Raw genomic sequence first — 18,568 nt, 5'->3', positions numbered from 1 at the left:
CCACGCAGCTCTCTCTGCTGGAATGGGTGATTTTTACCTTCTAAAAGTAGGAAAGCAGTCACCAGGTTTTCTCTGAGCTTTATTTCTCGTGGCTTTCCATAAAGCTGAGACGGTGCTGGCAATGAAATAAATCCCTATTTTAGCTCATGTAGAGTCCAAACAGCAAACCCCAGCAGCACTGTGACCAGAGGTCACATTTCTGATCTATGGAATAGTCAAGGGGCCAATGCTAACTGGCTTTACAGGTCATGCAGTTCAAAAATGGGGATAATGAAGGGAATTTTGTAGCTCATAATGAGCAAGAACTCATAAAAAGCTAGCTCACAGTATGAGATACATGAAGCTGGGGTTCTAGGCAATTGCCTTCTGGATATAAAATGAAAAAATATGTTTGAAGGTGTTGTCTGTTATGGGGATGTGTCTGTTCTGTCTAAACATAAATTGTTCTGGATTAAAAACCATACTGTACCACCTGCTAGGAAGAAAGTGGCTGTTATCTCAACCAAAACTAGAATAGTGAGCATGACAGTGAGATCCTCTCTCCCTTCCTTTAAGCCATCTTGGACAGTTCAAGAGAGCCAACCCTTTCTGAAAGCGCAGTGTAATCGGTGGATCTACTAACAGTGTATCAATACAGCAAATTGCACAGCCGCGTGGGAAAAAAATAGAATTGGATGAAACAAGATGGCAACACTAGTGGAAGTATCAATTAAAAAAAACGCTTCCTTTTAGTCTCCAGCTGCCATGGAGGCGGTGCTGCAGGCAGCTGGGAAGGGGCTCAGCAAGCTGACCCAGGGGGACTCTAACGCTGCTTTTTCAGGTGCTCCATCCCCATGACCATCAGTTCTGATGCAGCCCTTGGTGATGCAGGAATGGCTCTATGTGCTCCCACGATGTCCTGAGTGGCACGTCCCGGCGCAGCGCAGCAGCTCTGCCCGCCCGCTGTCTCAGGTAAGAGCTGCCTCTGGGAGCCTTTCTCCTGGCAGCTTTTTTTGCAGGGGTTGCAGATTCCTGTGGGGCAAACCAGGATCTGTTGCTGGTGGCAGGGGAGGCTGCCAGCTCCAGCCCCTGTCAGCTGCACTCAAAGGAGGGGGGATGCTCTCCTCTGGCACTCCAGCTGTGAAGTGTTTCCCAAAGTAGGGGAAGAGAGACAACCTGCAGAGCTGGATTTCGAGCCTCTTTGACAATAAAGAATGGGAGGCTACTGTTAACAGCTCTCATGTATTCGGTTGGGCTTTTTTTTTTTTTTTTTTTTTTTTTCCTGAGAACTTGGAAGAATGTCAGCTTTTGGTGAAAATGTAGGTTTTCTCTCTTCCTGGTTGTGGAGAAGAGCTTGGAAATAAGCCTCTGGTGGATGTTGTAAGGCAGAGGAGGAATATGACCCCTGATTAATCTAGTTTTATCTTCAGGGACATATCTTGGTCTCCCTCCTCTTTCCCCCAGGATGTCTGAGCCTCAGGCCAGGCTCCTCACCAGAGGGGAAGGAAGGTCTCTGGGGACCCCATGGGAAATGGCAGAGCAGAGTGAAGAGCAGAAAGGTGTGCTGGCAGCACTGCAAAGCTGCCTGTGCCCTGCACTGAGCTGTCATGAGGTGGTTTAGCACCTCTGGCGTGGGGAAATGCTGCCTGGGGCTCTGGATCCCTCTTTGCCTGTAGCTGTTGGTCCCAGAGTACCTCTCGCCTGACCGGGCACTGATGGACAGTGCCAAAGGTTCCCTTGGGCACTGGCAGCGTTCTTCCCATGACAAAGGAGGTCCCAGCTCTGCCTTTTTCTTTTTTGTCATGCTCCAAGCATGAAAAGCAAGGGCTGAGCCTGAGGTTTCTCCCTGCTGTGGCTGACCATCAGCCTGGAGCCATTCTGCCTCAGGGAGCTGGGATCTGCAGGAGGAAGGCAGAACTGTCTCTGGAGAGGCTCCAGCATGCGAGAATGAGGCAGGGGGACAGCTTTTGGTGGCTGAGTCAGGGTTTCTTGGCCCCAGGCTGGCTGTTACAGTGCTGCTGCTGGGCCAGTGCACGGGTAGTTGATAAACAGCTCAGCTAATGAAGTGAGGAGGGAGAGGGATAGAACGAGATGAGCAGGGAAAAGCCTTCCCTGAGCAGTCCAAGCCTCTGTGAGGGGATCAGAGCCCCGTGGGATTTGCTGGGAGAGAGGGGGACAGTGGGAGCAGGAGCAGTGTTAATGACAGCTCATTTGTTTGAAGGGGCTGCTGTTGCCACCTAGGGAACAGCCTCCCTCTCTTGTCCTTGCTACTCCTGAAAGCTCTTGGCAGGCTGCAGACAGCCCATCCTCAGCTGTGTCCCAGCCTCACTGAAGCCCCCTCCTCCAGCCTGGGAGCTGCTCTCCCACCCTTTGGACCAAAGAGGTGCTGAGGACAGGAGCTGGTCCTCCACAGGGAGGAATAACACCCCTCAGATAGGCAGGAGGGGAAGAGAGGGAGAGATACTGGGAGCTTTTCTTTCCCTCCCTGTAGGTGGAAGAGAGCATGATAAAAATTCTGGGCGTCAGGACTGTGGGGGACACAAGAAGCCAGCCCAGAGCTTTTTGGCAAAAAGAAACTATTTGCGTTTGGTCCAGGCTGGTGTGACCATCTGCTGGTACCCAACACTGTGCTGGGAGACAACAAGGGCATCTTTGAGGGTTTTTTTGGGATTAGATCTCAAGACCTATTTAACTTCTGGGTCATTGAGGCTTGATGGGATAATTTCCTGGATAAATCCCTTCCCTGGCAAACGTTCCTGTTTGTGCTCCAGCATCTGAGCCAAGGTCTCTGCTGCCCATCCGAGCACATCCCCTCTGCCCTGCCCATGCAGGGATGGCTCTTCCCCGGTGCCCAAAGCAATGACCCTGCACACACCTGATGTCCCACGTGGGGTTGCCCTTTGCAGATCCGTGCCTGCCTTGCTCTTTGAGGGCAGCCACGGGGTTAAGGCAGGTCGGAGGCTGCTGGAATGCCGCTGGACAAAGCTGGGATTGAGGCTGGCTGTGAGGCAGTGCCGCCTCCCTGCACATTCCTGGGGGGTCAGTGGCCGGCTCTCCCCGTGCCTGCCCCGCTGGCAGAGGGATGGAGGGACGGAGGGATGCTGCTGTTGTCATCCAGCACAGCTCGGGCTGAGCGCAGGGAGATGCCACAGCCGGCGTGAGTGTTCTCCACCCGAAAATAAAACCTCTTCCAGGGTAGAGGGGGAGTGAGGGTCCAGGCTGCCCGCTGCTCTGGCTCTGGGGAAGGGGTGCCGACGTGGTGCACAGAGGAAAAGCACTTATTTCTCCCTCTGCTCGTTTTGGGAGGATGGGTTGTCTTAGGGAAGCAGATGTTCAGCTCTTGGTCACTCCTAGGTGATTATCTATGGGGCTCGGGAGTTGAGGCCATGGTGGGCTTTTAACTTGTTAAATAAGGCTGGGAGGACTGTGTTGTGTGCAGAGCTGTGCTGCACCCAGGTAGAGCTGATCCCTCCCTTTGGGATATTCCTTTGGGATAGAGGAGAGGGCTGGAGCATTCCCTGGCAGTGCTGTGGGATTGAGCTACTTCAGTGCCATGAGCACATTGATTTTTTTCTATGTGCAAGCAGTTTTAGCTCGAGTGGATCATTATTCGTGGCCCCAAGAATCCTGTGAACCCTGTGGGTGATGGTTTTCTCTGTTTTCTTGGTGTTTCTGGAGTGGCAGGATGGGGAGGGAGAGAACAGCCTGGTGGATGTTTTTAGACGAATCAAACTTAGCACCAGTCTTGGCGATCATTTGATTTTTCTCTGGGAACTGGTGTGGAGGGGGTATTTTTAGCTGTGCAGCCAAATTCCATGTCTGGCTGTTTTCTCTTGCCTGTTGTTTTCCTTGGCTTGGCTGAATCTCTTCTCTAGACACTTCCATGAGCCTTGGACAGCACAAGTGACAAGTATCTACACATTCCCCTCGGAAGAGCTGCTGCTTTTCCCCCAAGGCAGCTGCCCTTATCTGGCCTGTTGTATGCTGTTTAGAAAGTACTAACACATTTAATTATGGTTGATTAAGCACCGGGGGATAATTATCTCAAGCGAGCTCTAATATCAAAGCAGCATTCGATCGAAATGCTGCCATTTCTCCAACACAGCTCGCTGATGTCTCACTTATGGGAAAGTGTCCACGTGTTTTGCTCGACAAACTGTGTTTTTTGGAGAGAAAATCCCCTCTCACTCACTGAGTCCTGGGTAGAGGGGCTTCTGATCCTGTGTGTCGCTGTCACCAGCATGTGCAGCCGAGTGCATTGTGAGCAGGGGCATATGCTAAAGGCTCAGGAGCGGATTCCAACAAGGATTTGTTGTCCAGGGATCAGAACCCCGTTTTTCCAGCTGGATGTGCTTCCCTTGTGTGGCTGGGTTAGGATTTGCTGTCTTCTCTCCATGGCCTTTTGCAGCACCCTTCCCACGACTGCTCATTCTGGAGAGCTGTGGAGGAGAAGCAGCATCTGTGGAGGAGAAGTGGCTTCTCAGATTTGCCATGCAGGCAGGGAATATCCTGGAGCCTCTGTAGAGGAGCAGGTGGCAAGTCACAGTATTGGGGATGGCAAAAAGAACATTGGCAGATCTGTTTGGTCCCTAGGAACAGCAGGATCAGCCTCCTCTCGAAGCACAGCAGCTCTGTGTAACATGGGAAAAATCATCGTTTGCCCTGCAGGCACTGTGACACATAAGGACCAGCTCTGGCTTAACAGCTCTCAGAGAGATAAGCTCATTGCTGGATAACTGAGGAGAACAGGAGATGTGCAGTAAGCTCTCCCTTCAACCTTTGCTCTTAGTGCTGCTGGAGCTAGCACTGCATCCTTCTCCCATAGACAGCCAGGAGTTTCCTGGGAGCTGCTAGCAGATTGCTTAAGTAACAGGGCAGCCCCTTTGAGAGGTGAAAAAGCAGTCAGGGTTAGGGCAGAGAGGGGTGGGTGTCCCCAGGCAGGTTCCCAAAGCACCAGTCAGCAATCTCTGGATGCAGTGTGGTTCTGTTTCTGCCCAGGTGGAAGCCTCACAGGATGGTGCAGGACCTTCGTGTGTAACCCCCCAGGCTCCAAGCAGTGCTGCCGGGCCCCAGGCCCCTCTGGACATGAATCTTTGCTGGAACGAGATCAAAAAAAAATCCCACAGCCTTCGGTAAGAGTCCTGCCTGGAGCAAGCTCTGGGCTGGCCTGGCCTTCCAGCCTTGCCTGCTGCTTGTGATTGTCAGGAGGCTTTTGAACTTTTTTTGCTTGATGAGCCACATGAATTCACAGTGACCTTGGCTCAGCTCCCCCTCTGGTCCACAGACTTTTGAATCTCCTTTATCTGGAAAGCATCTCCTCCATTTCTATGCATCCTGTCCTCTCCTTCCTCCTCTACTTTCCTGCTGCTCTCTCTATCCTCTGCCACCTCTGCAGTTGTCTCTTTTTGCCCCATGGCTTTGCCTCCACCTCCTCTGTGCCTGTCCCTTTGCTGGGAGCCCTCTCCACTGTGTGAGGGGAACATGCCTTCCAGGCTGTCAGAGTTTGCAGCTCCACAGCCAGCATGACAGAGAGCTTAACTGGGGCGTGTTAATTGTCTCCTGCCTTAATCCAAGGCTCCTGGAAGCTGCCCAGACATGTAAATGCCATTCCAAGCCCCCCTTGCTAGCCAGAACAGTTCTGACCCACAGGCAAACACTGTCCTCTGCTCTGGGCTCCAGGGTGAGGAATAACTTCAGTTCCTCAGTGCCCCCATGCCTCACCCCACCTGGCAGTGGTGCCTCTCTGCTGGCTGGGGGTCATGCACAGCCCATGCTGAGCTGTGCTGCCATCCCTGAGGAGGTCCTGGGGGTCAGCACCTGGCCATGGTGCTGTGCTTTCCCTCCTCAGGGAACCTGCTCCTCGTCTCTCTGTCTATCTCACTGTCCTTGCTCTCCTGCCAGGGCTCGGCTGGAGGCCTTCTCTGACCACAGTGGGAAGCTGCAGGTGCCTCTGCAGGAGATCATTGACTGGCTGGGGCAGAAGGATGAGGAGCTGTCGGCACAGCTGCCCCTGCGGGGTGATGTTCTCCTGGTGCAGCAGGAGAAGGAGACACACGCGGTGAGTTCCTCCTGCTGCCTCCCCTGATCCTGGGGATGGGCTCTGGGTGGGCAGCCCTGCCCTTGTGGCTGGGGCCCCTGCCTCGTGCCACTGCCCATGCCACAGCCTGTGGGTACCCCAGTCCTTGAGTGTCTCCATCTCTGCTTCCTGAGAAAAGGCAGAGCCCATCTGGTTTTAGGCAATAAACCCCCATTTCAGTCTAGAGTCACCTGCAGTAAACCCTGTCATTTGTAGTGGCTTCTCTATGTCCAGCCTCTCACTGGCTGCTGCTCTTGGGATCCTGGAGCAGTTTGCTGGTTGGTCTAGGGGAAATCCTGTGGCTGGGACATGAGTGATGCCTGCAGGAACATGCTACCATATCTGAAACTGGGGTACACCCAGAGAGATCAGAGTTTCCTGCTCCCATGCTCCCTGCATTTTCTTCTCACTGCCAGTGGCTGTTGGGCTTTAGTTGTTCTTACCTTGAAAACAAACACAAAATGTTTCTTGCTGCTATCCCTCATCCTTGCTGGAGCTTCCCTGGTGCACAAACAGCCCATCCAGCAGACAGCACTGGTGTGGTAGCTGCAGTTCGAGAGGAGGAGAGGACCTACTAGACTAGCGTGCCTCTGAAATCTTCCCTGGCAGATGTGCTGCTTTGGGGCATCCTGCTGTTCCTCTCCTTGCTCCTGCAGCAGCTGGACCTGTTGCTGAGCAGCTGCTGGAAGGAGTGTTACTGTGGCTGTGCTCTCGCTGCACGAGTGAAGAGCGTCTGCAAGCAGTGCCTCTGAAAGCACCATAAATAAACCAGCTCCTCCTGTGCAGCCCTGGCTCAACACACCATTCTGGGCTTGCTGTTCTGTCTCTCCACTCCAGCCAAGCTGCAGGCCAAACCTCTGCAGGAGCCACCTTCTGGCAGGTGGTCATTCCTTCCCTGAACTGTGAAAATATTTCTCTTAACACTGACTTCTCTCTGTGCCTCCAGTGAGGTTTGGGCCTTGGGGTGAAGAAATCACTGCAGCATTTGGCAAGGGGGCAGCCAGGGCATGACTTTCTGGCTCAGCCTGCTGTCTCATCTCTCTGCTCTGCTCTCCAGGCTTTCATGGAAGAAGTGAAGTCTCGGGGACCATACATTTACTCTGTCCTGGAATCAGCACAGGCTTTCCTGTCCCAGCACCCATTTGAGGAATTAGAAGAACCAACTTTGGAAAGCAAAGGTCTGTGGAGCTCCCCCTTTTTTTGTTCTCTGGTTTCACAGCTCCTCCCTGCCTGGCCTGGAGGTGGCTGCTGTGGCATGAAGTAGCACATCTGCCTCACATCACCGTGCCCAGTCCTTTGGCCTAAGGTCAGACTGGCACAGAGCAGTGTCTCTGTCCCAGGAAAAGGCAGAGGCTCCTGGTGCAGTCCATGATGGGGGCACCTCCTCAGGCAGCACCAGATGTGCTCTTGGGTTGGTTTTTTAAAGGCAGCACGGCTTCTGCCTGTGAGTATAGAGAGGCTGGATACCTAGAAGAACTGGTGCAGAGATGGATATTATTATTATTTATTATTCCAGTTTTCCCTAGATTTTTTTTTTTTATCTCTCATTTCCCTGTCCTCCTTATCCCTTGCCCCACTCTCCTGTGGGTCGGTCATTTTTGCTCCCTGTTCCCCTCCTGCTCTTCCTGCCCAGATGTGTCTCCCCGCCACCGGATCCAGAACATCAGCCGCTTTGTCTGGAAGCAGGCAAACGTGGCCAGTGAGCTGTGGGAAAAGCTCACAGCCCGCTGTGTGGACCAGCACCGCCACATTGAACGCACCCTGGAGCAGCTGCTGGAGATTAAAGGGGCTATGGAAGAGCTCAGCACCACCCTGGACCAGGCTGAAAGTGTGAGGGAGACGTGGGAACCCATCGGGGACCTCTTCATTGACTCCTTGCCGGAGCACATCCAGTCAACCAAGGTACTTTTGGCTCTGAGGAGGCTCCAGCCTTGGCCATGGAGGTGATGAAATGCTGCTTCCCAGGAGGACAGGGCTGCTCCCATGGACTGCTCTCTCCGAGGCAGCCTCATTACCTGAGAACTCAGGGCCAAAGCCTCCTTCCCACAGCCCCCTCTGCTTTGGGAGTGGGGAGGTTTTGGCCGGCAGTGTCCTGAGCAGCTGGCCATGCTGAGCACCTTGTCATGGCACAGACCTTACACAGGTACAGTGGCTCAGCATAGTGGAGTCCCCTTTTCACTTATCAGGAGTAATCTGCAGTCCCCCATTTCATTTATCATGAGTAATCTGCTGCCTGGTTGGTTTGGTTGGGTATTTTTTCCTCTGCTAAGGTACCCTGTAGGAGGGTTAGTCAGCAGTGGCTTGGCAGCCACTAGCCCACCATGGCTTGTAGCAAAGGAAAAAGATCCAAGTCTTGGCTACTCACCTGCTTCTTTTCTTTCTTCCCCTGCTCTATGCCTGTGTCCCCGGGCACTGGACTCCAGCTGTTCAAAGAAGAGCTCTCCCCCATGAAAGATGGGGTGAAAGTGGTCAATGATCTTGCCCACCAGCTTGCCATCTCAGATGTCCACCTGTGCATGGAGAATTCCCGTACTCTGGAGCAGATCAACACCCGCTGGAAACAGCTGCAGGTGGGAGGGAGTCAGGAGCAAGCACTGCAAATAAACCATGGGCAGGAGGATGCTGGGGAGGGCTGTCACTGCTGAGCCTCAAGTAAGGTTTGGCACAGCAGGATGTTATAGCTGGTGTTCCTGGAGGAGAAGAGCATCAGTTCAGTGTAAGGAAAGAGTCTGGTAATATCTGCAGAGATCTTGGTCAGGAAGAGGCAGTGAGATGAACAAAGAGAGAATCTGGATGTGTTGGTGGAGGGGGTCAGTACCAGCTGTGACTGCTTTGATGTCTGTGACAGTTTGGGTAGAGGTGAGCTGGAGATGTGGCTGTGCTGCCTCAGCCTGTGGGAGGATTTAGCAGGCTGGAGGAGGACACAAACACCAAGATAGGAGAGGGAGGAAGAGCATCTATGTGCTGGGGCATGTCTGAGTCCACCCACAAGCCTTCCTGAGTGGGTCATCAATCCAAAACGCCTGTTGGACTGCCAGTGATTTATTTTCCAATTCTGCAGGCCTCCATAAACGAACGCCTGAAGCAGCTCCAGGACGCCCACCGGGACTTTGGGCCAGGCTCCCAGCACTTCCTCTCCTGTACGTGAGTGGGTTCTGCCATGAGCAGTCTGGGCTGTGGCACAGGAACACAGGGTGCAAAGTCCTGTTGCTGAATCCAGAGCCATGCTGGAGGCTGGAAAAGGGCCCAGACTGGTTTCTGGTGCATGGAAGCCAAAACAGGAGGCATCTCCAAAGCTGGCATTGTGCTGCCTCACCTTGTGGGACACGGGTGGGACGAGAGTGTGGTTTCTCTTCAGAGTGCAGAGCTGTGACACTTGCAGTAGCAGCTCCCAGGTGTGACAGAGGGTCACACTTGTGGCTGCTGTTAGGAGCATGAAAGGACGAGGCAGGCAGCAGGAGGTCAAGCAGGAAACTTTTTACTTTATTTTTTTGACTCTATAATATATATAATTTTACAGACAGGTAAAGATTGGCTACTGAGGTATCCACTTTTTTCGACTTCGTTGGTGAACATCACCATCAATCATCTTTCCCCTCTCAGAGGAGAAGAATTTAAATAATTCTAAAAATATACGTAGTTTATTTGAAGCTGTGTGAGAGCAAAATGCAAACAGTGAAAAGCAGGCAAACTTGAGGCAACACCCAGGGGACACTGGGACTGTCAGCCCCAGAGCAAGGCAACAGATGGCAGGGAAAGGCAGTCCCTCATATCCCATGTTAGTCATTTGGAGGTTAAAAATGTGCCTTTTCAGGAGGTTTTCATTCATGTGGCGAGGTCGAGGGGTGCTGTTTTTGCAGGTCACAGCTCTGCACACTCCTATCTGAAAGGAAGAATGATTTTTTCCAGTTGCTGGAATTGATACACTACCTGTGGAAAAGGAAAATAACTGAGGGTCATGCCATGGCTCCCATCCTCTATGTAACATTGGCAGGTGGAATGGGATGAACCCTCATCTTCCCAAGACAACTGTAGCTGGCACACAGAGCAGGAATAACAGGAGCAACAGATGCTTTGGGTGTCTGAGCCTGGTCATAACAGGCAGTGCTGTGTCTGTGTGCCCAATCTCATCTGCTATAAGCCCTGCCCACTGGTGACCACAAGGTTTCCTTGGGCATCATCAGAAGCATCAGGAAACGTCTCTTCCTGAGTTCTGAGCTCAGCCAGATACAAAACCCCTGGCTCAGAGGCAAGATGTCTCTAACAAGACCAGCAGTCTTGAGCCTTTTTCATAGGCAGCATCCCCTTGCCTGCAAAAACACACCCAGCTCGTAATTTGGGAAGATGTGGCCTTTTCAGAAGCACCCACCTGTTGGCATAGTCCTGCTGGGCTGTCATCAGAAACAGCATCAGCTCAGAGGAGCATTTGGTGTTGATGTGACACATGTTTCTCTCCTTGCAGCTTCTGTCCAGGTCCCCTGGGAGCGAGCCATTTCCCCCAACAAAGTGCCATACTACATCAAGTGAGTGTGTTCCCAGACATGGCCCCGGGTCTTCCCTGGCCTGGCAGGATCAGGAGTTGGGCACCAATGAGGAGAGGGGGGCAGTGAGCACACTGGAGTGAGAACTCACCTCCAGTGAAGCAGATGCTCCTCAGCCTGGCAGATCCAGGCTTTTCCTGTCTGCTGGGATGCCCAAGATGAGGGGAAAGCCCAGCTGGAAGAGGAGGGGGCTGGCAGCAAGTGGGGATACCCTACTGTGGGCATCCTTCATGCTGTTGTGGCTGGGGAGTGTGCTCAGTGGTCTGCAGACACAGAAGCACTCCCAGCACAGGCCAGATCCTTTTTTTAATCTCTCATGGCAGCTTTTGGTTACCAGATTGACTCTTGGTCTCCATCTATTTGCTTCCAGCCACCAGGCCCAGACGACGTGCTGGGACCACCCAAAGATGACAGAGTTGTACCAGACACTGGGTAAGGAGTTCTCTCACAGAACCATTTGAGTGGTACTTGCCTCTTTGCAGCATGAGATGCACATGAGATTCCCCCAGGTCACCTGCTCCCCTCTGTGGTCCCCCAAAAACAGTGACCCCTGCCAGGCTCTGCTCCTCCCTCTCCTGCATGTGCTCTGCTTCTGCTGGTGAGGCTGGGGTCTGAGAGCTGCAGCTGCTGCTTCCTGCCCTGGAGATAAGGACACTGTGCTGTGGTTTTATTCTTGTTTCCCTGTGTCACTGCAGCGGATTTGAACAACATCAAGTTCTCGGCGTATCGGACTGCCATGAAACTCCGACGGGTGCAAAAAGCCCTTCGATGTGAGTGTGGGAAGGGTTCCCCTTCTGTTGGGTCTCCCTCAGCGAAGGCATTAAACCAACACAAGCTTTTATCAGCACATCAAAGGCAGGAGGCACCAGGGGACAGGTAGCTGAGGCGAGAAACCAGGAAGATCAGCCTGGGAAGCTGAGCAACTCCCCCCCTCGTCTGTGTCAGTGCCTTTCTTTACAGGCTTGGGGTGGAAATGACTCAAGGGCAAGTGTTGTCCAAAGGGATATGAGAACAAAGTGGTCCAGCTCTGAGTTACAAAGCTGTGGGATCAGGCAGGAGCTCACCAAGCAGCTCCAAAGGAGCATGGAGAAGGTGTGGATGTAACTGAGAGATGAAACCAGCCTCAGGGGGAGGGACAAGAGAGGGCTTCACCACTTAAAGGGGAGGAAGAGAGCCAATAAACCTGACTTCTGCACTCTTGGTGAAAACTGAAGGGTTAATATCCAGGTGCATATGATACGACAGGATTTCAAACATCTCTCCAAGAGGTAGCTGCTCCCTGGAAACTGCTGAGGAATTTCTGGTGGAAGTGGCAAGCAGGAAGATGGGAATCTGATAGATGCATGTCCTTGGCTGCTCAGAGCTTTTTACAAAGCCTCTCACCTAAGGCTCTGTCAAAATGAAGCAGCAGGAGGCTGAGGGAAATCCTCCTTCTGAATTAACTGTTCATGAAGGGGAGGAGGTACAGGCAGGCAGCAGTGGGGTTCCAGGCAGAGCTGTGCTCTTTGACATCCTCTGAAAGGGCTGGGAGAAGGCAATGAGTCAGGGTAAGAGGAGGTTGGGTTCTCAAGAAAGTCCCAAACTCCTGGCTGTGGAGTATTTTCATGACACTGTGGTGATCAGGCTGTCCTGTACCCAGAGCCATTCAGAGATGATGTAATGCAAATGGAAGAAAGCAGAAGTTTGCTTTTGCCACCCTGTTGGGGTGTCCATGCAGCAGGCAAGGTGTGGAGAGGAAACAAGGGCAAAGAGCAGAGAAGAGCTCTCCTGTGTGCTGCTTGTGTATCTCCTGCATCTCACAAGCTGCACTATCGCCTTCTTTCCACCCCAGAAATGACTTGAATAAGTGCTTTTTATTCAAGATACTCTTGAGAAAAGGGCAAGGAGGTTGTCAAGGCAGCTCTCCCATGATGAGAAGTTTGGTGGAGTGGCTATGTAGGGAAGAGGCAGCGAGGGATAGATCAGAGCCATATTGCAGTCGTGGGCAGTGTGGACACGAGGGTGGGCAGGAGTGATACTCCCTGGCATGGAAACTGGGGCTTCCCAGTGCAAGTGTAGCAGCTTTGACAGTAGAAGGGAGGACTTCTCCACAGAGTGAAGTTACAGTGTGGAAAAGGCACATGATCCCCTGGGTACTGTGAATATAAATGGTCTCAAAGATGGAAAGACTCTCAGGAAAGAAATGTTGCTGGTTGCTAACACTTGCAGCCATAGGAATCTGAAAGCAGAGCAGCCAGGGCAGCTCACGCTGTCCTAACCCTGTTTTGGGTTTGTGCCTTAACACCCTCACCCTGTCAGAGCTGGAGACAGGACTGATGCATCTCTGGGCAGTTGCTTGTAGGGCCTGTGTGGGTCTGTGCCCCCTCACGTCCCCACAGCAGCCCCACAGGGACCTGGCACATGCAGAGAGGCCAGCGCTGGGCTGGCTCTGCAGAGCCTTCCATGGGCAGCATTTTCATGGCCATAGCTGGACACAGCAATGAGGAAGGAAGGTCACAGAGAATGGTGGCTCAGGGTGGAGATGTGGTATTTTGGGAGAGGTTTACAGGCAGGAGAGAAATTCTGGGAGCTGCACCCATCCTACCATCATCTTTCCCATCACAGTGGGACTAACACTGCTCCAGGTTGGGGCAGGACTGCATCTCTCTCCTCTTGGTTCTCACCTCTCTCATTTCCCCTCTGATCCTTCTGCTTTCTGTGCAGTGGACATGGTGACCCTGGCCACAGCTTTGGAGATCTTCAATGAGCACGACCTGCAGCCCAGTGACCGGGCCATGGACGTGGTGGAGGTCATCCACTGCCTGACTGCCCTCTACGAGCGGCTGGAGGAGGAGAGGGGCATCCTGGTCAACGTGCCCCTCTGTGTGGACATGAGCCTCAACTGGCTGCTGAATGTCTTTGACAGGTACCTGTCCCTCTGTCCCTCCAGCTCTGGAGCTGCCATGCTTGGGAGGAAAACTCTGTGCTGCAGAAAGGGTCTGGCTGCTGTGAGGGAGGCTGCCTGGTGTGTGCTTGCTTTGATGACCCCCCCCTGCCAAAAAAAAAAAAAAACCCAACCCACTGTGGAAGGTTTGTCAGCCTGTGCAATGTCTTGCCCTGCAGTGGCCGCAGCGGGAAGATGAGGGCTCTCTCCTTCAAGACTGGCATCGCGTGTCTGTGCGGGACAGAGGTCAAGGAGAAGTTCCAGTGTGAGTCCCTTGTCTCCTTTCCCTAGAACCTGGTGTGAATTCACCTCGAGAAGACAGGTGTGGTTTTGTTTCCTGGCATAGACCTTCTTTGCCCAGGAAGAGCAAAGAAAGAGCTTTCCTGTAGTGACTAAGCTGCTTGCATCATCACCTTTCACTCCCTCCCTAGGCCTACGGCACCAAAATTAGGAGGTGTTTTTCTAGACTGACTGATGCTGCAGTGATCTCGCTTGCATGGCACTGTAAGGAACAGTGCAGACAAGACACACAGAAAAGTTATCCAGTGTTTTCCAGAAGGAAAATACCAGGGGGTGCATGGCTGGGAGAAGTAGGTTTCAGGCAAATTGCTTTCCTCACTGCGTTTTAACCATGGAATATTGTGGAGGGGAATGAACTCCTCAATAACCATGGAATATTGTGTTGTGTAGCATAGGGAGTACCAAGGAGTTAAATAAAGAGATTGGGATGATTCATAGAGGACAGGCTATAGCTGTTTGATAAATGATATATGTAAACCCTGTTCCAAAGAAGACATTGAACTGGTTATTAGGAGCTGGAAGGATACTGGTAAAAGTTATTTATTCAGAGCCAGGTTTTTTCTCTTATTTGAGCTCTGTGCTGGAGGGGGTCAGTGGGGTCCCTGGTGTGACCCTCTCACTGCTCCCCCACTCCAGCCCGGTGTTGAGGTGCCAGCTGTGTGTCTGTGTGTCCTGCCCCAGATCTCTTCAGCCAAGTGGCCAACGCCGGGGGACTGTGTGACCAGCGGCACCTCGGCGTCCTGCTCCACGAGGCCATCCAGGTCCCACGGCAGCTGGGGGAGGTGGCAGCCTTCGGGGGCAGCAACGTGGAGCCCAGCATCCGCAGCTGCTTTCGCTTCGTGAGTGCGGGGCCATGGTCCGTCCACGGCGGCCGTGCTGGGGACAGGCTCCCGAGGTGGCAGGGGACCTTCACCCCGCCACAGCTGGGTCCCAGCTCTGAGCAGCCCCTTCCTCCCCCTCCCCAGAGTAATGGCAAGTCTGCCATTGAGGCGTCCCAGTTCCTGGAGTGGGCCAACCTGGAGCCGCAGTCCATGGTGTGGCTGGCGGTGCTGCACAGAGTGGCCATGGCCGAGCAGGTGAAGCACCAGACCAAGTGTTCTGTCTGCAGGCAGTGCCCCATCAAGGGCTTCAGGTAAGGGCTGTGAAACGGGACCCTGGCCCCAAGGGGAATGTGTGGTGACCTGCAGGAGAGAGCTGAGTTTGCTCTGTGCTCTCTGGGGAGCCTGGGGCTCTGCAGTGTTTTGGGCAGGGCAGAGCAGGTGCCAGCTAAAGGGGAAGGAGCAGAATGCTTTTTTGGGCATTTCAGCCATCAGCACTGTAGGGTCATTGGTGTGTTAGAGCAATGCACACCACCTCTGTCCCCTCCCATGACCTCTTCTTGGGCTTTAAACACATGGTTTGATGACTTCCAGTGCTTCCCTATGGCCTCTTGACCTCTGCAGGTATCGGAGCCTGAAGCAGTTCAATGTGGATATCTGCCAGACCTGCTTCCTCACTGGGAGAGCCAGCAAGGGCAACAAGCTGCACTACCCCATCATGGAGTACTACACCCCGGTATGGGGCTGGGCTGGGAGAGCCCTGGCTCAGAGCAGGGCCCACTGATGGCAGCAGCCTTGTGGTGTTTAGGCTGGTGCAGCCCCACAAGTGGTTCCCTTGTGTAATTTTGTACCCTCTGCATGCTGGAGGCTGCCTGTGTCCCTGCTGCTCTGGGGCTCGTGGTGAGCAGGGTGCATGGCCCCCAGTGCCCAGCTTGGCCTGTGCCAGGCCCCATGACAGACTCAGAGCTTCTGTGTGCCCTCCTTGCTTCCTCAGTTTTATCTGCCTCTTCCCCCATGGAGCTCGTGCCCAGCCTGAGGGGACTTCTTTCCTGTGGAGCTGTGGTCCCCCACTTCTCATTAAACAGGCACCTTTGTTGTGTTTGTGTCTCTGCAGACCACATCCAGTGAGAACATGAGAGACTTTGCCACGACACTGAAGAACAAGTTTCGGTCCAAGCAGTACTTCAGCAAGCACCCCCAGAGAGGTTACCTGCCTGTCCAGTCTGTGCTCGAGTCTGACTTCTCTGAGACGTGAGTTGGCTGTGTCCTGGGTGATGTCTTTTGACCCAGAATGAGACATGGGTTTGTGGGTGGAAAGAGCATCTCAGCTCATATGGGGCTCCTGGGGGAGGGCTGCTGGAGCACTTGCTCTGGGGGTGGTATGACACCTTGTTCTGGAAAGCACAGAGGTTTCAGTCTCTGTCCAGCCCATCCCTGGCTCTTCCTAGGCAGGTGAGATCAGCCTCTTCCAAGCCTTGCTGATTCCTGTGCATCTCTTGCAGCCCAGCCTCCTCCCCGATGTTGCCACACGCTGACACACACTCCCGGATTGAGCACTTTGCCAGCAGGTACCACCTCTGGGCTCTGCTGTCCTGCCTGGGCATGGAGCACAACCCTGATGGGTGTGGGGGGCTTTGGGGCAGATCCCCAGCATGACCCCTGACAGACCTCAGCACACTGCAGAAGCAGGCAAACCTGCCTGGGACGTGGCTGATGCTGTGTAAATTGGCAGCAAAGACCATGCCTTTGACAGCAGATGCCTGGGTGCTGCAACAGCCTCCATGTGCTGTCCTGCTCTTCCCAGAATGAGCTGCTGGATGGATTCTCAGCAGGCACATCCCTCAGTGTCTTGTTCTGCTCTGTCTGTGTCCTCACCAGAGCTGTTTGCCAGCTTCCCACTGCTGCTGCCTTGTGGTTTGTAGTGTCTCTGTCCTTGCTGTGGGGACCCAAGACAGCCTGTACTTGTAGGTCCCAGGCTGGAGCTGGAACTCTTACACCCCTTTCCTTTGCTTGTGACAGAGGAGGCTGAGCTGACTGCACAGCAGCAGCTCTTTATTCTAGAGACCTACACCCAAAGCAGCAGTGTGTTTTGGTTTTTAAAAAGGCAAAACTCCCTAGAGCCTGTGCAGAGGGGCAGACTGGTGCAGGCCAGGTGGGAGAGCCTCCCAGAGAGGAGTCTTGCAGGGGCTGCTGCAAGTAGGGAACACACTTAGGATGTCTCTGACCACATCTCAACCTTTTTCTCTTCCCTCCAAGGCTTGCAGAGATGGAAAGCCAGAGTTGTTCCTTCTTCAGTGATAGCCTGTCCCCTGATGATAGCCTGTGAGTTCTCTTTTCCCTTCTTCTCACCTGCTGATGGGTCAGGGCTCCTGTGGCTCTATCCATGCTTAGCCAGGGGACAGAAATGCTTTTGGAGCAGTCCCATCGAGTGAGAGGCTCTGGGGCACTCCCAGCTACCAGGGATGCTGAGCCCCTTCTGAGCTCTAGGCCTGGAGCAGCCAGGAGCTCCCCTGTGAACCTACCTCCCTCCATGCTGCCCTTCCCCAAGGGCACACAAATCCCGTGATTTTCCCAGTTAAGGTGTTTCTCCACCTGCTGGAACAGGGACGAGGACCAGTACCTGCTGCGCCATTCCAGCCCCATCACTGACAGAGAGCCTGGGGGCAGCCAGCAGGTTCCAGGAAGCCTCAGCATGGATGACAAGGGAGAGCTGGAGAGAGTCCTGGCCCACTTAGAGGATGAAAACAGGTAGAGACATGGGCAAGTCTGAAAGTGGGGGTTATAGCCTGAGAGGGAGGAAGGGACTGCAGGAGCCTCTTAGGGCTCAGGGTGGAGCCAGAGAATGCTGCTGGCTCTGGAGGTGGGGATTGCAGGTGCTGAGAGGGCAGTTTTGGAGGGTGTCTAAGCTGAGCACTCAGTGAGAGTATGTTCTTTGAGGAAGGGAGATGACTCTGTTCCCCAAAATACTCCTCCCTACATCCACAGAACCTGTTCACTCCTGAACCCAAACGGGTTGAAGTGAGCCCAGGGCATTCTGTCTTTCTTGTCCCTGAGCCCCTCATGAACAGTGGTATTGCTGCTCTGGACCACACAGGGTGAGGCTCTAGGCAGGGCACACCAGCTCAGGAGGAGGTGATGCTTTCCCTGCCCTTGTTTTCAGCCTCTTGGGAAGTGATTGCATACCTGTGAGCCCCCTGTGTGTGGCAGAACCACAGACAGGCCACTCTGCAGTGCAGCATCCTGGCCATTAAGCATCACAAATGGCAAAGTTTTGTTTGAGTCTTGGGCTGTCCCCAGTGTGCAGCTCCTGGGTGTTTCCAGCAGTCTCTAGGAAGGACTGAGGGGATGCTGACCTGGGCTGTCCTGCAGGATCCTCCAGGGAGAGCTGAGACGTTTGAAATGGCAGCATGATGAGGCAGTGGAGTCTCCAACCTTGGCTACAGGCTCTCCTGAATCTGTGCAAGACCCACGAAACGACGAGCTCCTGGCAGAGGCACGGATCCTCCGGCAGCACAAGAGCCGCCTGGAGACACGGATGCAGATCCTGGAGGACCACAACAAGCAGCTGGAGTCACAGCTGCACAGGCTGAGGGAGCTGCTGCTGCAGGTAGGCTCAGAGCAATGGTGGGGTGGGCTTTGGCACATCAGAGCTGTGACAGTGGCACAAAGGGGATGGGCAGAGCAAAGGAAGCCAAGGACAGAGGATGGTGACAAGCTTCTCCCAACAACTCTTCTCCAGCCTCCAGCAGAGTCAGAAGGCAATGGTTCAGCAGCCTCTTCCTTGGCCTCATCTCCACATCAGTCAGAAGGCAGCCAGGCCAAGGAGAAAGAGCACAACACCCCTGACACTGAAACTGCAGGTGAGGTTTGGGCTTGGGCTGAGCTCCTGGCCCAGCTCCCTTGTTTCCAACGCTGCAGGAAGCTGCTTGCA

General features: G+C 53.7%; 1 protein-coding gene across 1 annotated transcript in view; it reads left to right on the top strand.

Annotated features, from left to right (window-relative positions):
• DRP2 (dystrophin related protein 2) overlaps positions 1-18,568 on the top strand; it is a 28,828-nt gene that overhangs the window by 7,283 nt on the left and 2,977 nt on the right. Inside the window, exons 2-22 of the mRNA XM_066333967.1 lie at positions 821-951; positions 4,978-5,111; positions 5,881-6,037; positions 7,113-7,233; positions 7,689-7,957; positions 8,479-8,625; positions 9,117-9,195; positions 10,518-10,578; positions 10,967-11,028; positions 11,292-11,366; positions 13,300-13,501; positions 13,699-13,784; positions 14,501-14,658; positions 14,785-14,951; positions 15,262-15,373; positions 15,752-15,888; positions 16,140-16,205; positions 16,894-16,959; positions 17,242-17,385; positions 18,007-18,244; positions 18,377-18,497. Coding sequence (XP_066190064.1) covers positions 850-951; positions 4,978-5,111; positions 5,881-6,037; positions 7,113-7,233; positions 7,689-7,957; positions 8,479-8,625; positions 9,117-9,195; positions 10,518-10,578; positions 10,967-11,028; positions 11,292-11,366; positions 13,300-13,501; positions 13,699-13,784; positions 14,501-14,658; positions 14,785-14,951; positions 15,262-15,373; positions 15,752-15,888; positions 16,140-16,205; positions 16,894-16,959; positions 17,242-17,385; positions 18,007-18,244; positions 18,377-18,497 — 2,704 coding nt within the window. The 5' untranslated portion in view covers positions 821-849. The remainder of the gene's footprint in view (positions 1-820; positions 952-4,977; positions 5,112-5,880; positions 6,038-7,112; positions 7,234-7,688; positions 7,958-8,478; positions 8,626-9,116; positions 9,196-10,517; positions 10,579-10,966; positions 11,029-11,291; positions 11,367-13,299; positions 13,502-13,698; positions 13,785-14,500; positions 14,659-14,784; positions 14,952-15,261; positions 15,374-15,751; positions 15,889-16,139; positions 16,206-16,893; positions 16,960-17,241; positions 17,386-18,006; positions 18,245-18,376; positions 18,498-18,568) is intronic.

This window comes from Sylvia atricapilla, chromosome 21 (genome assembly GCF_009819655.1).
Source record: "Sylvia atricapilla isolate bSylAtr1 chromosome 21, bSylAtr1.pri, whole genome shotgun sequence".
Lineage (NCBI taxonomy): Eukaryota > Metazoa > Chordata > Aves > Passeriformes > Sylviidae > Sylvia > Sylvia atricapilla.
This window is presented reverse-complemented; position numbering and strand designations above follow the sequence as displayed.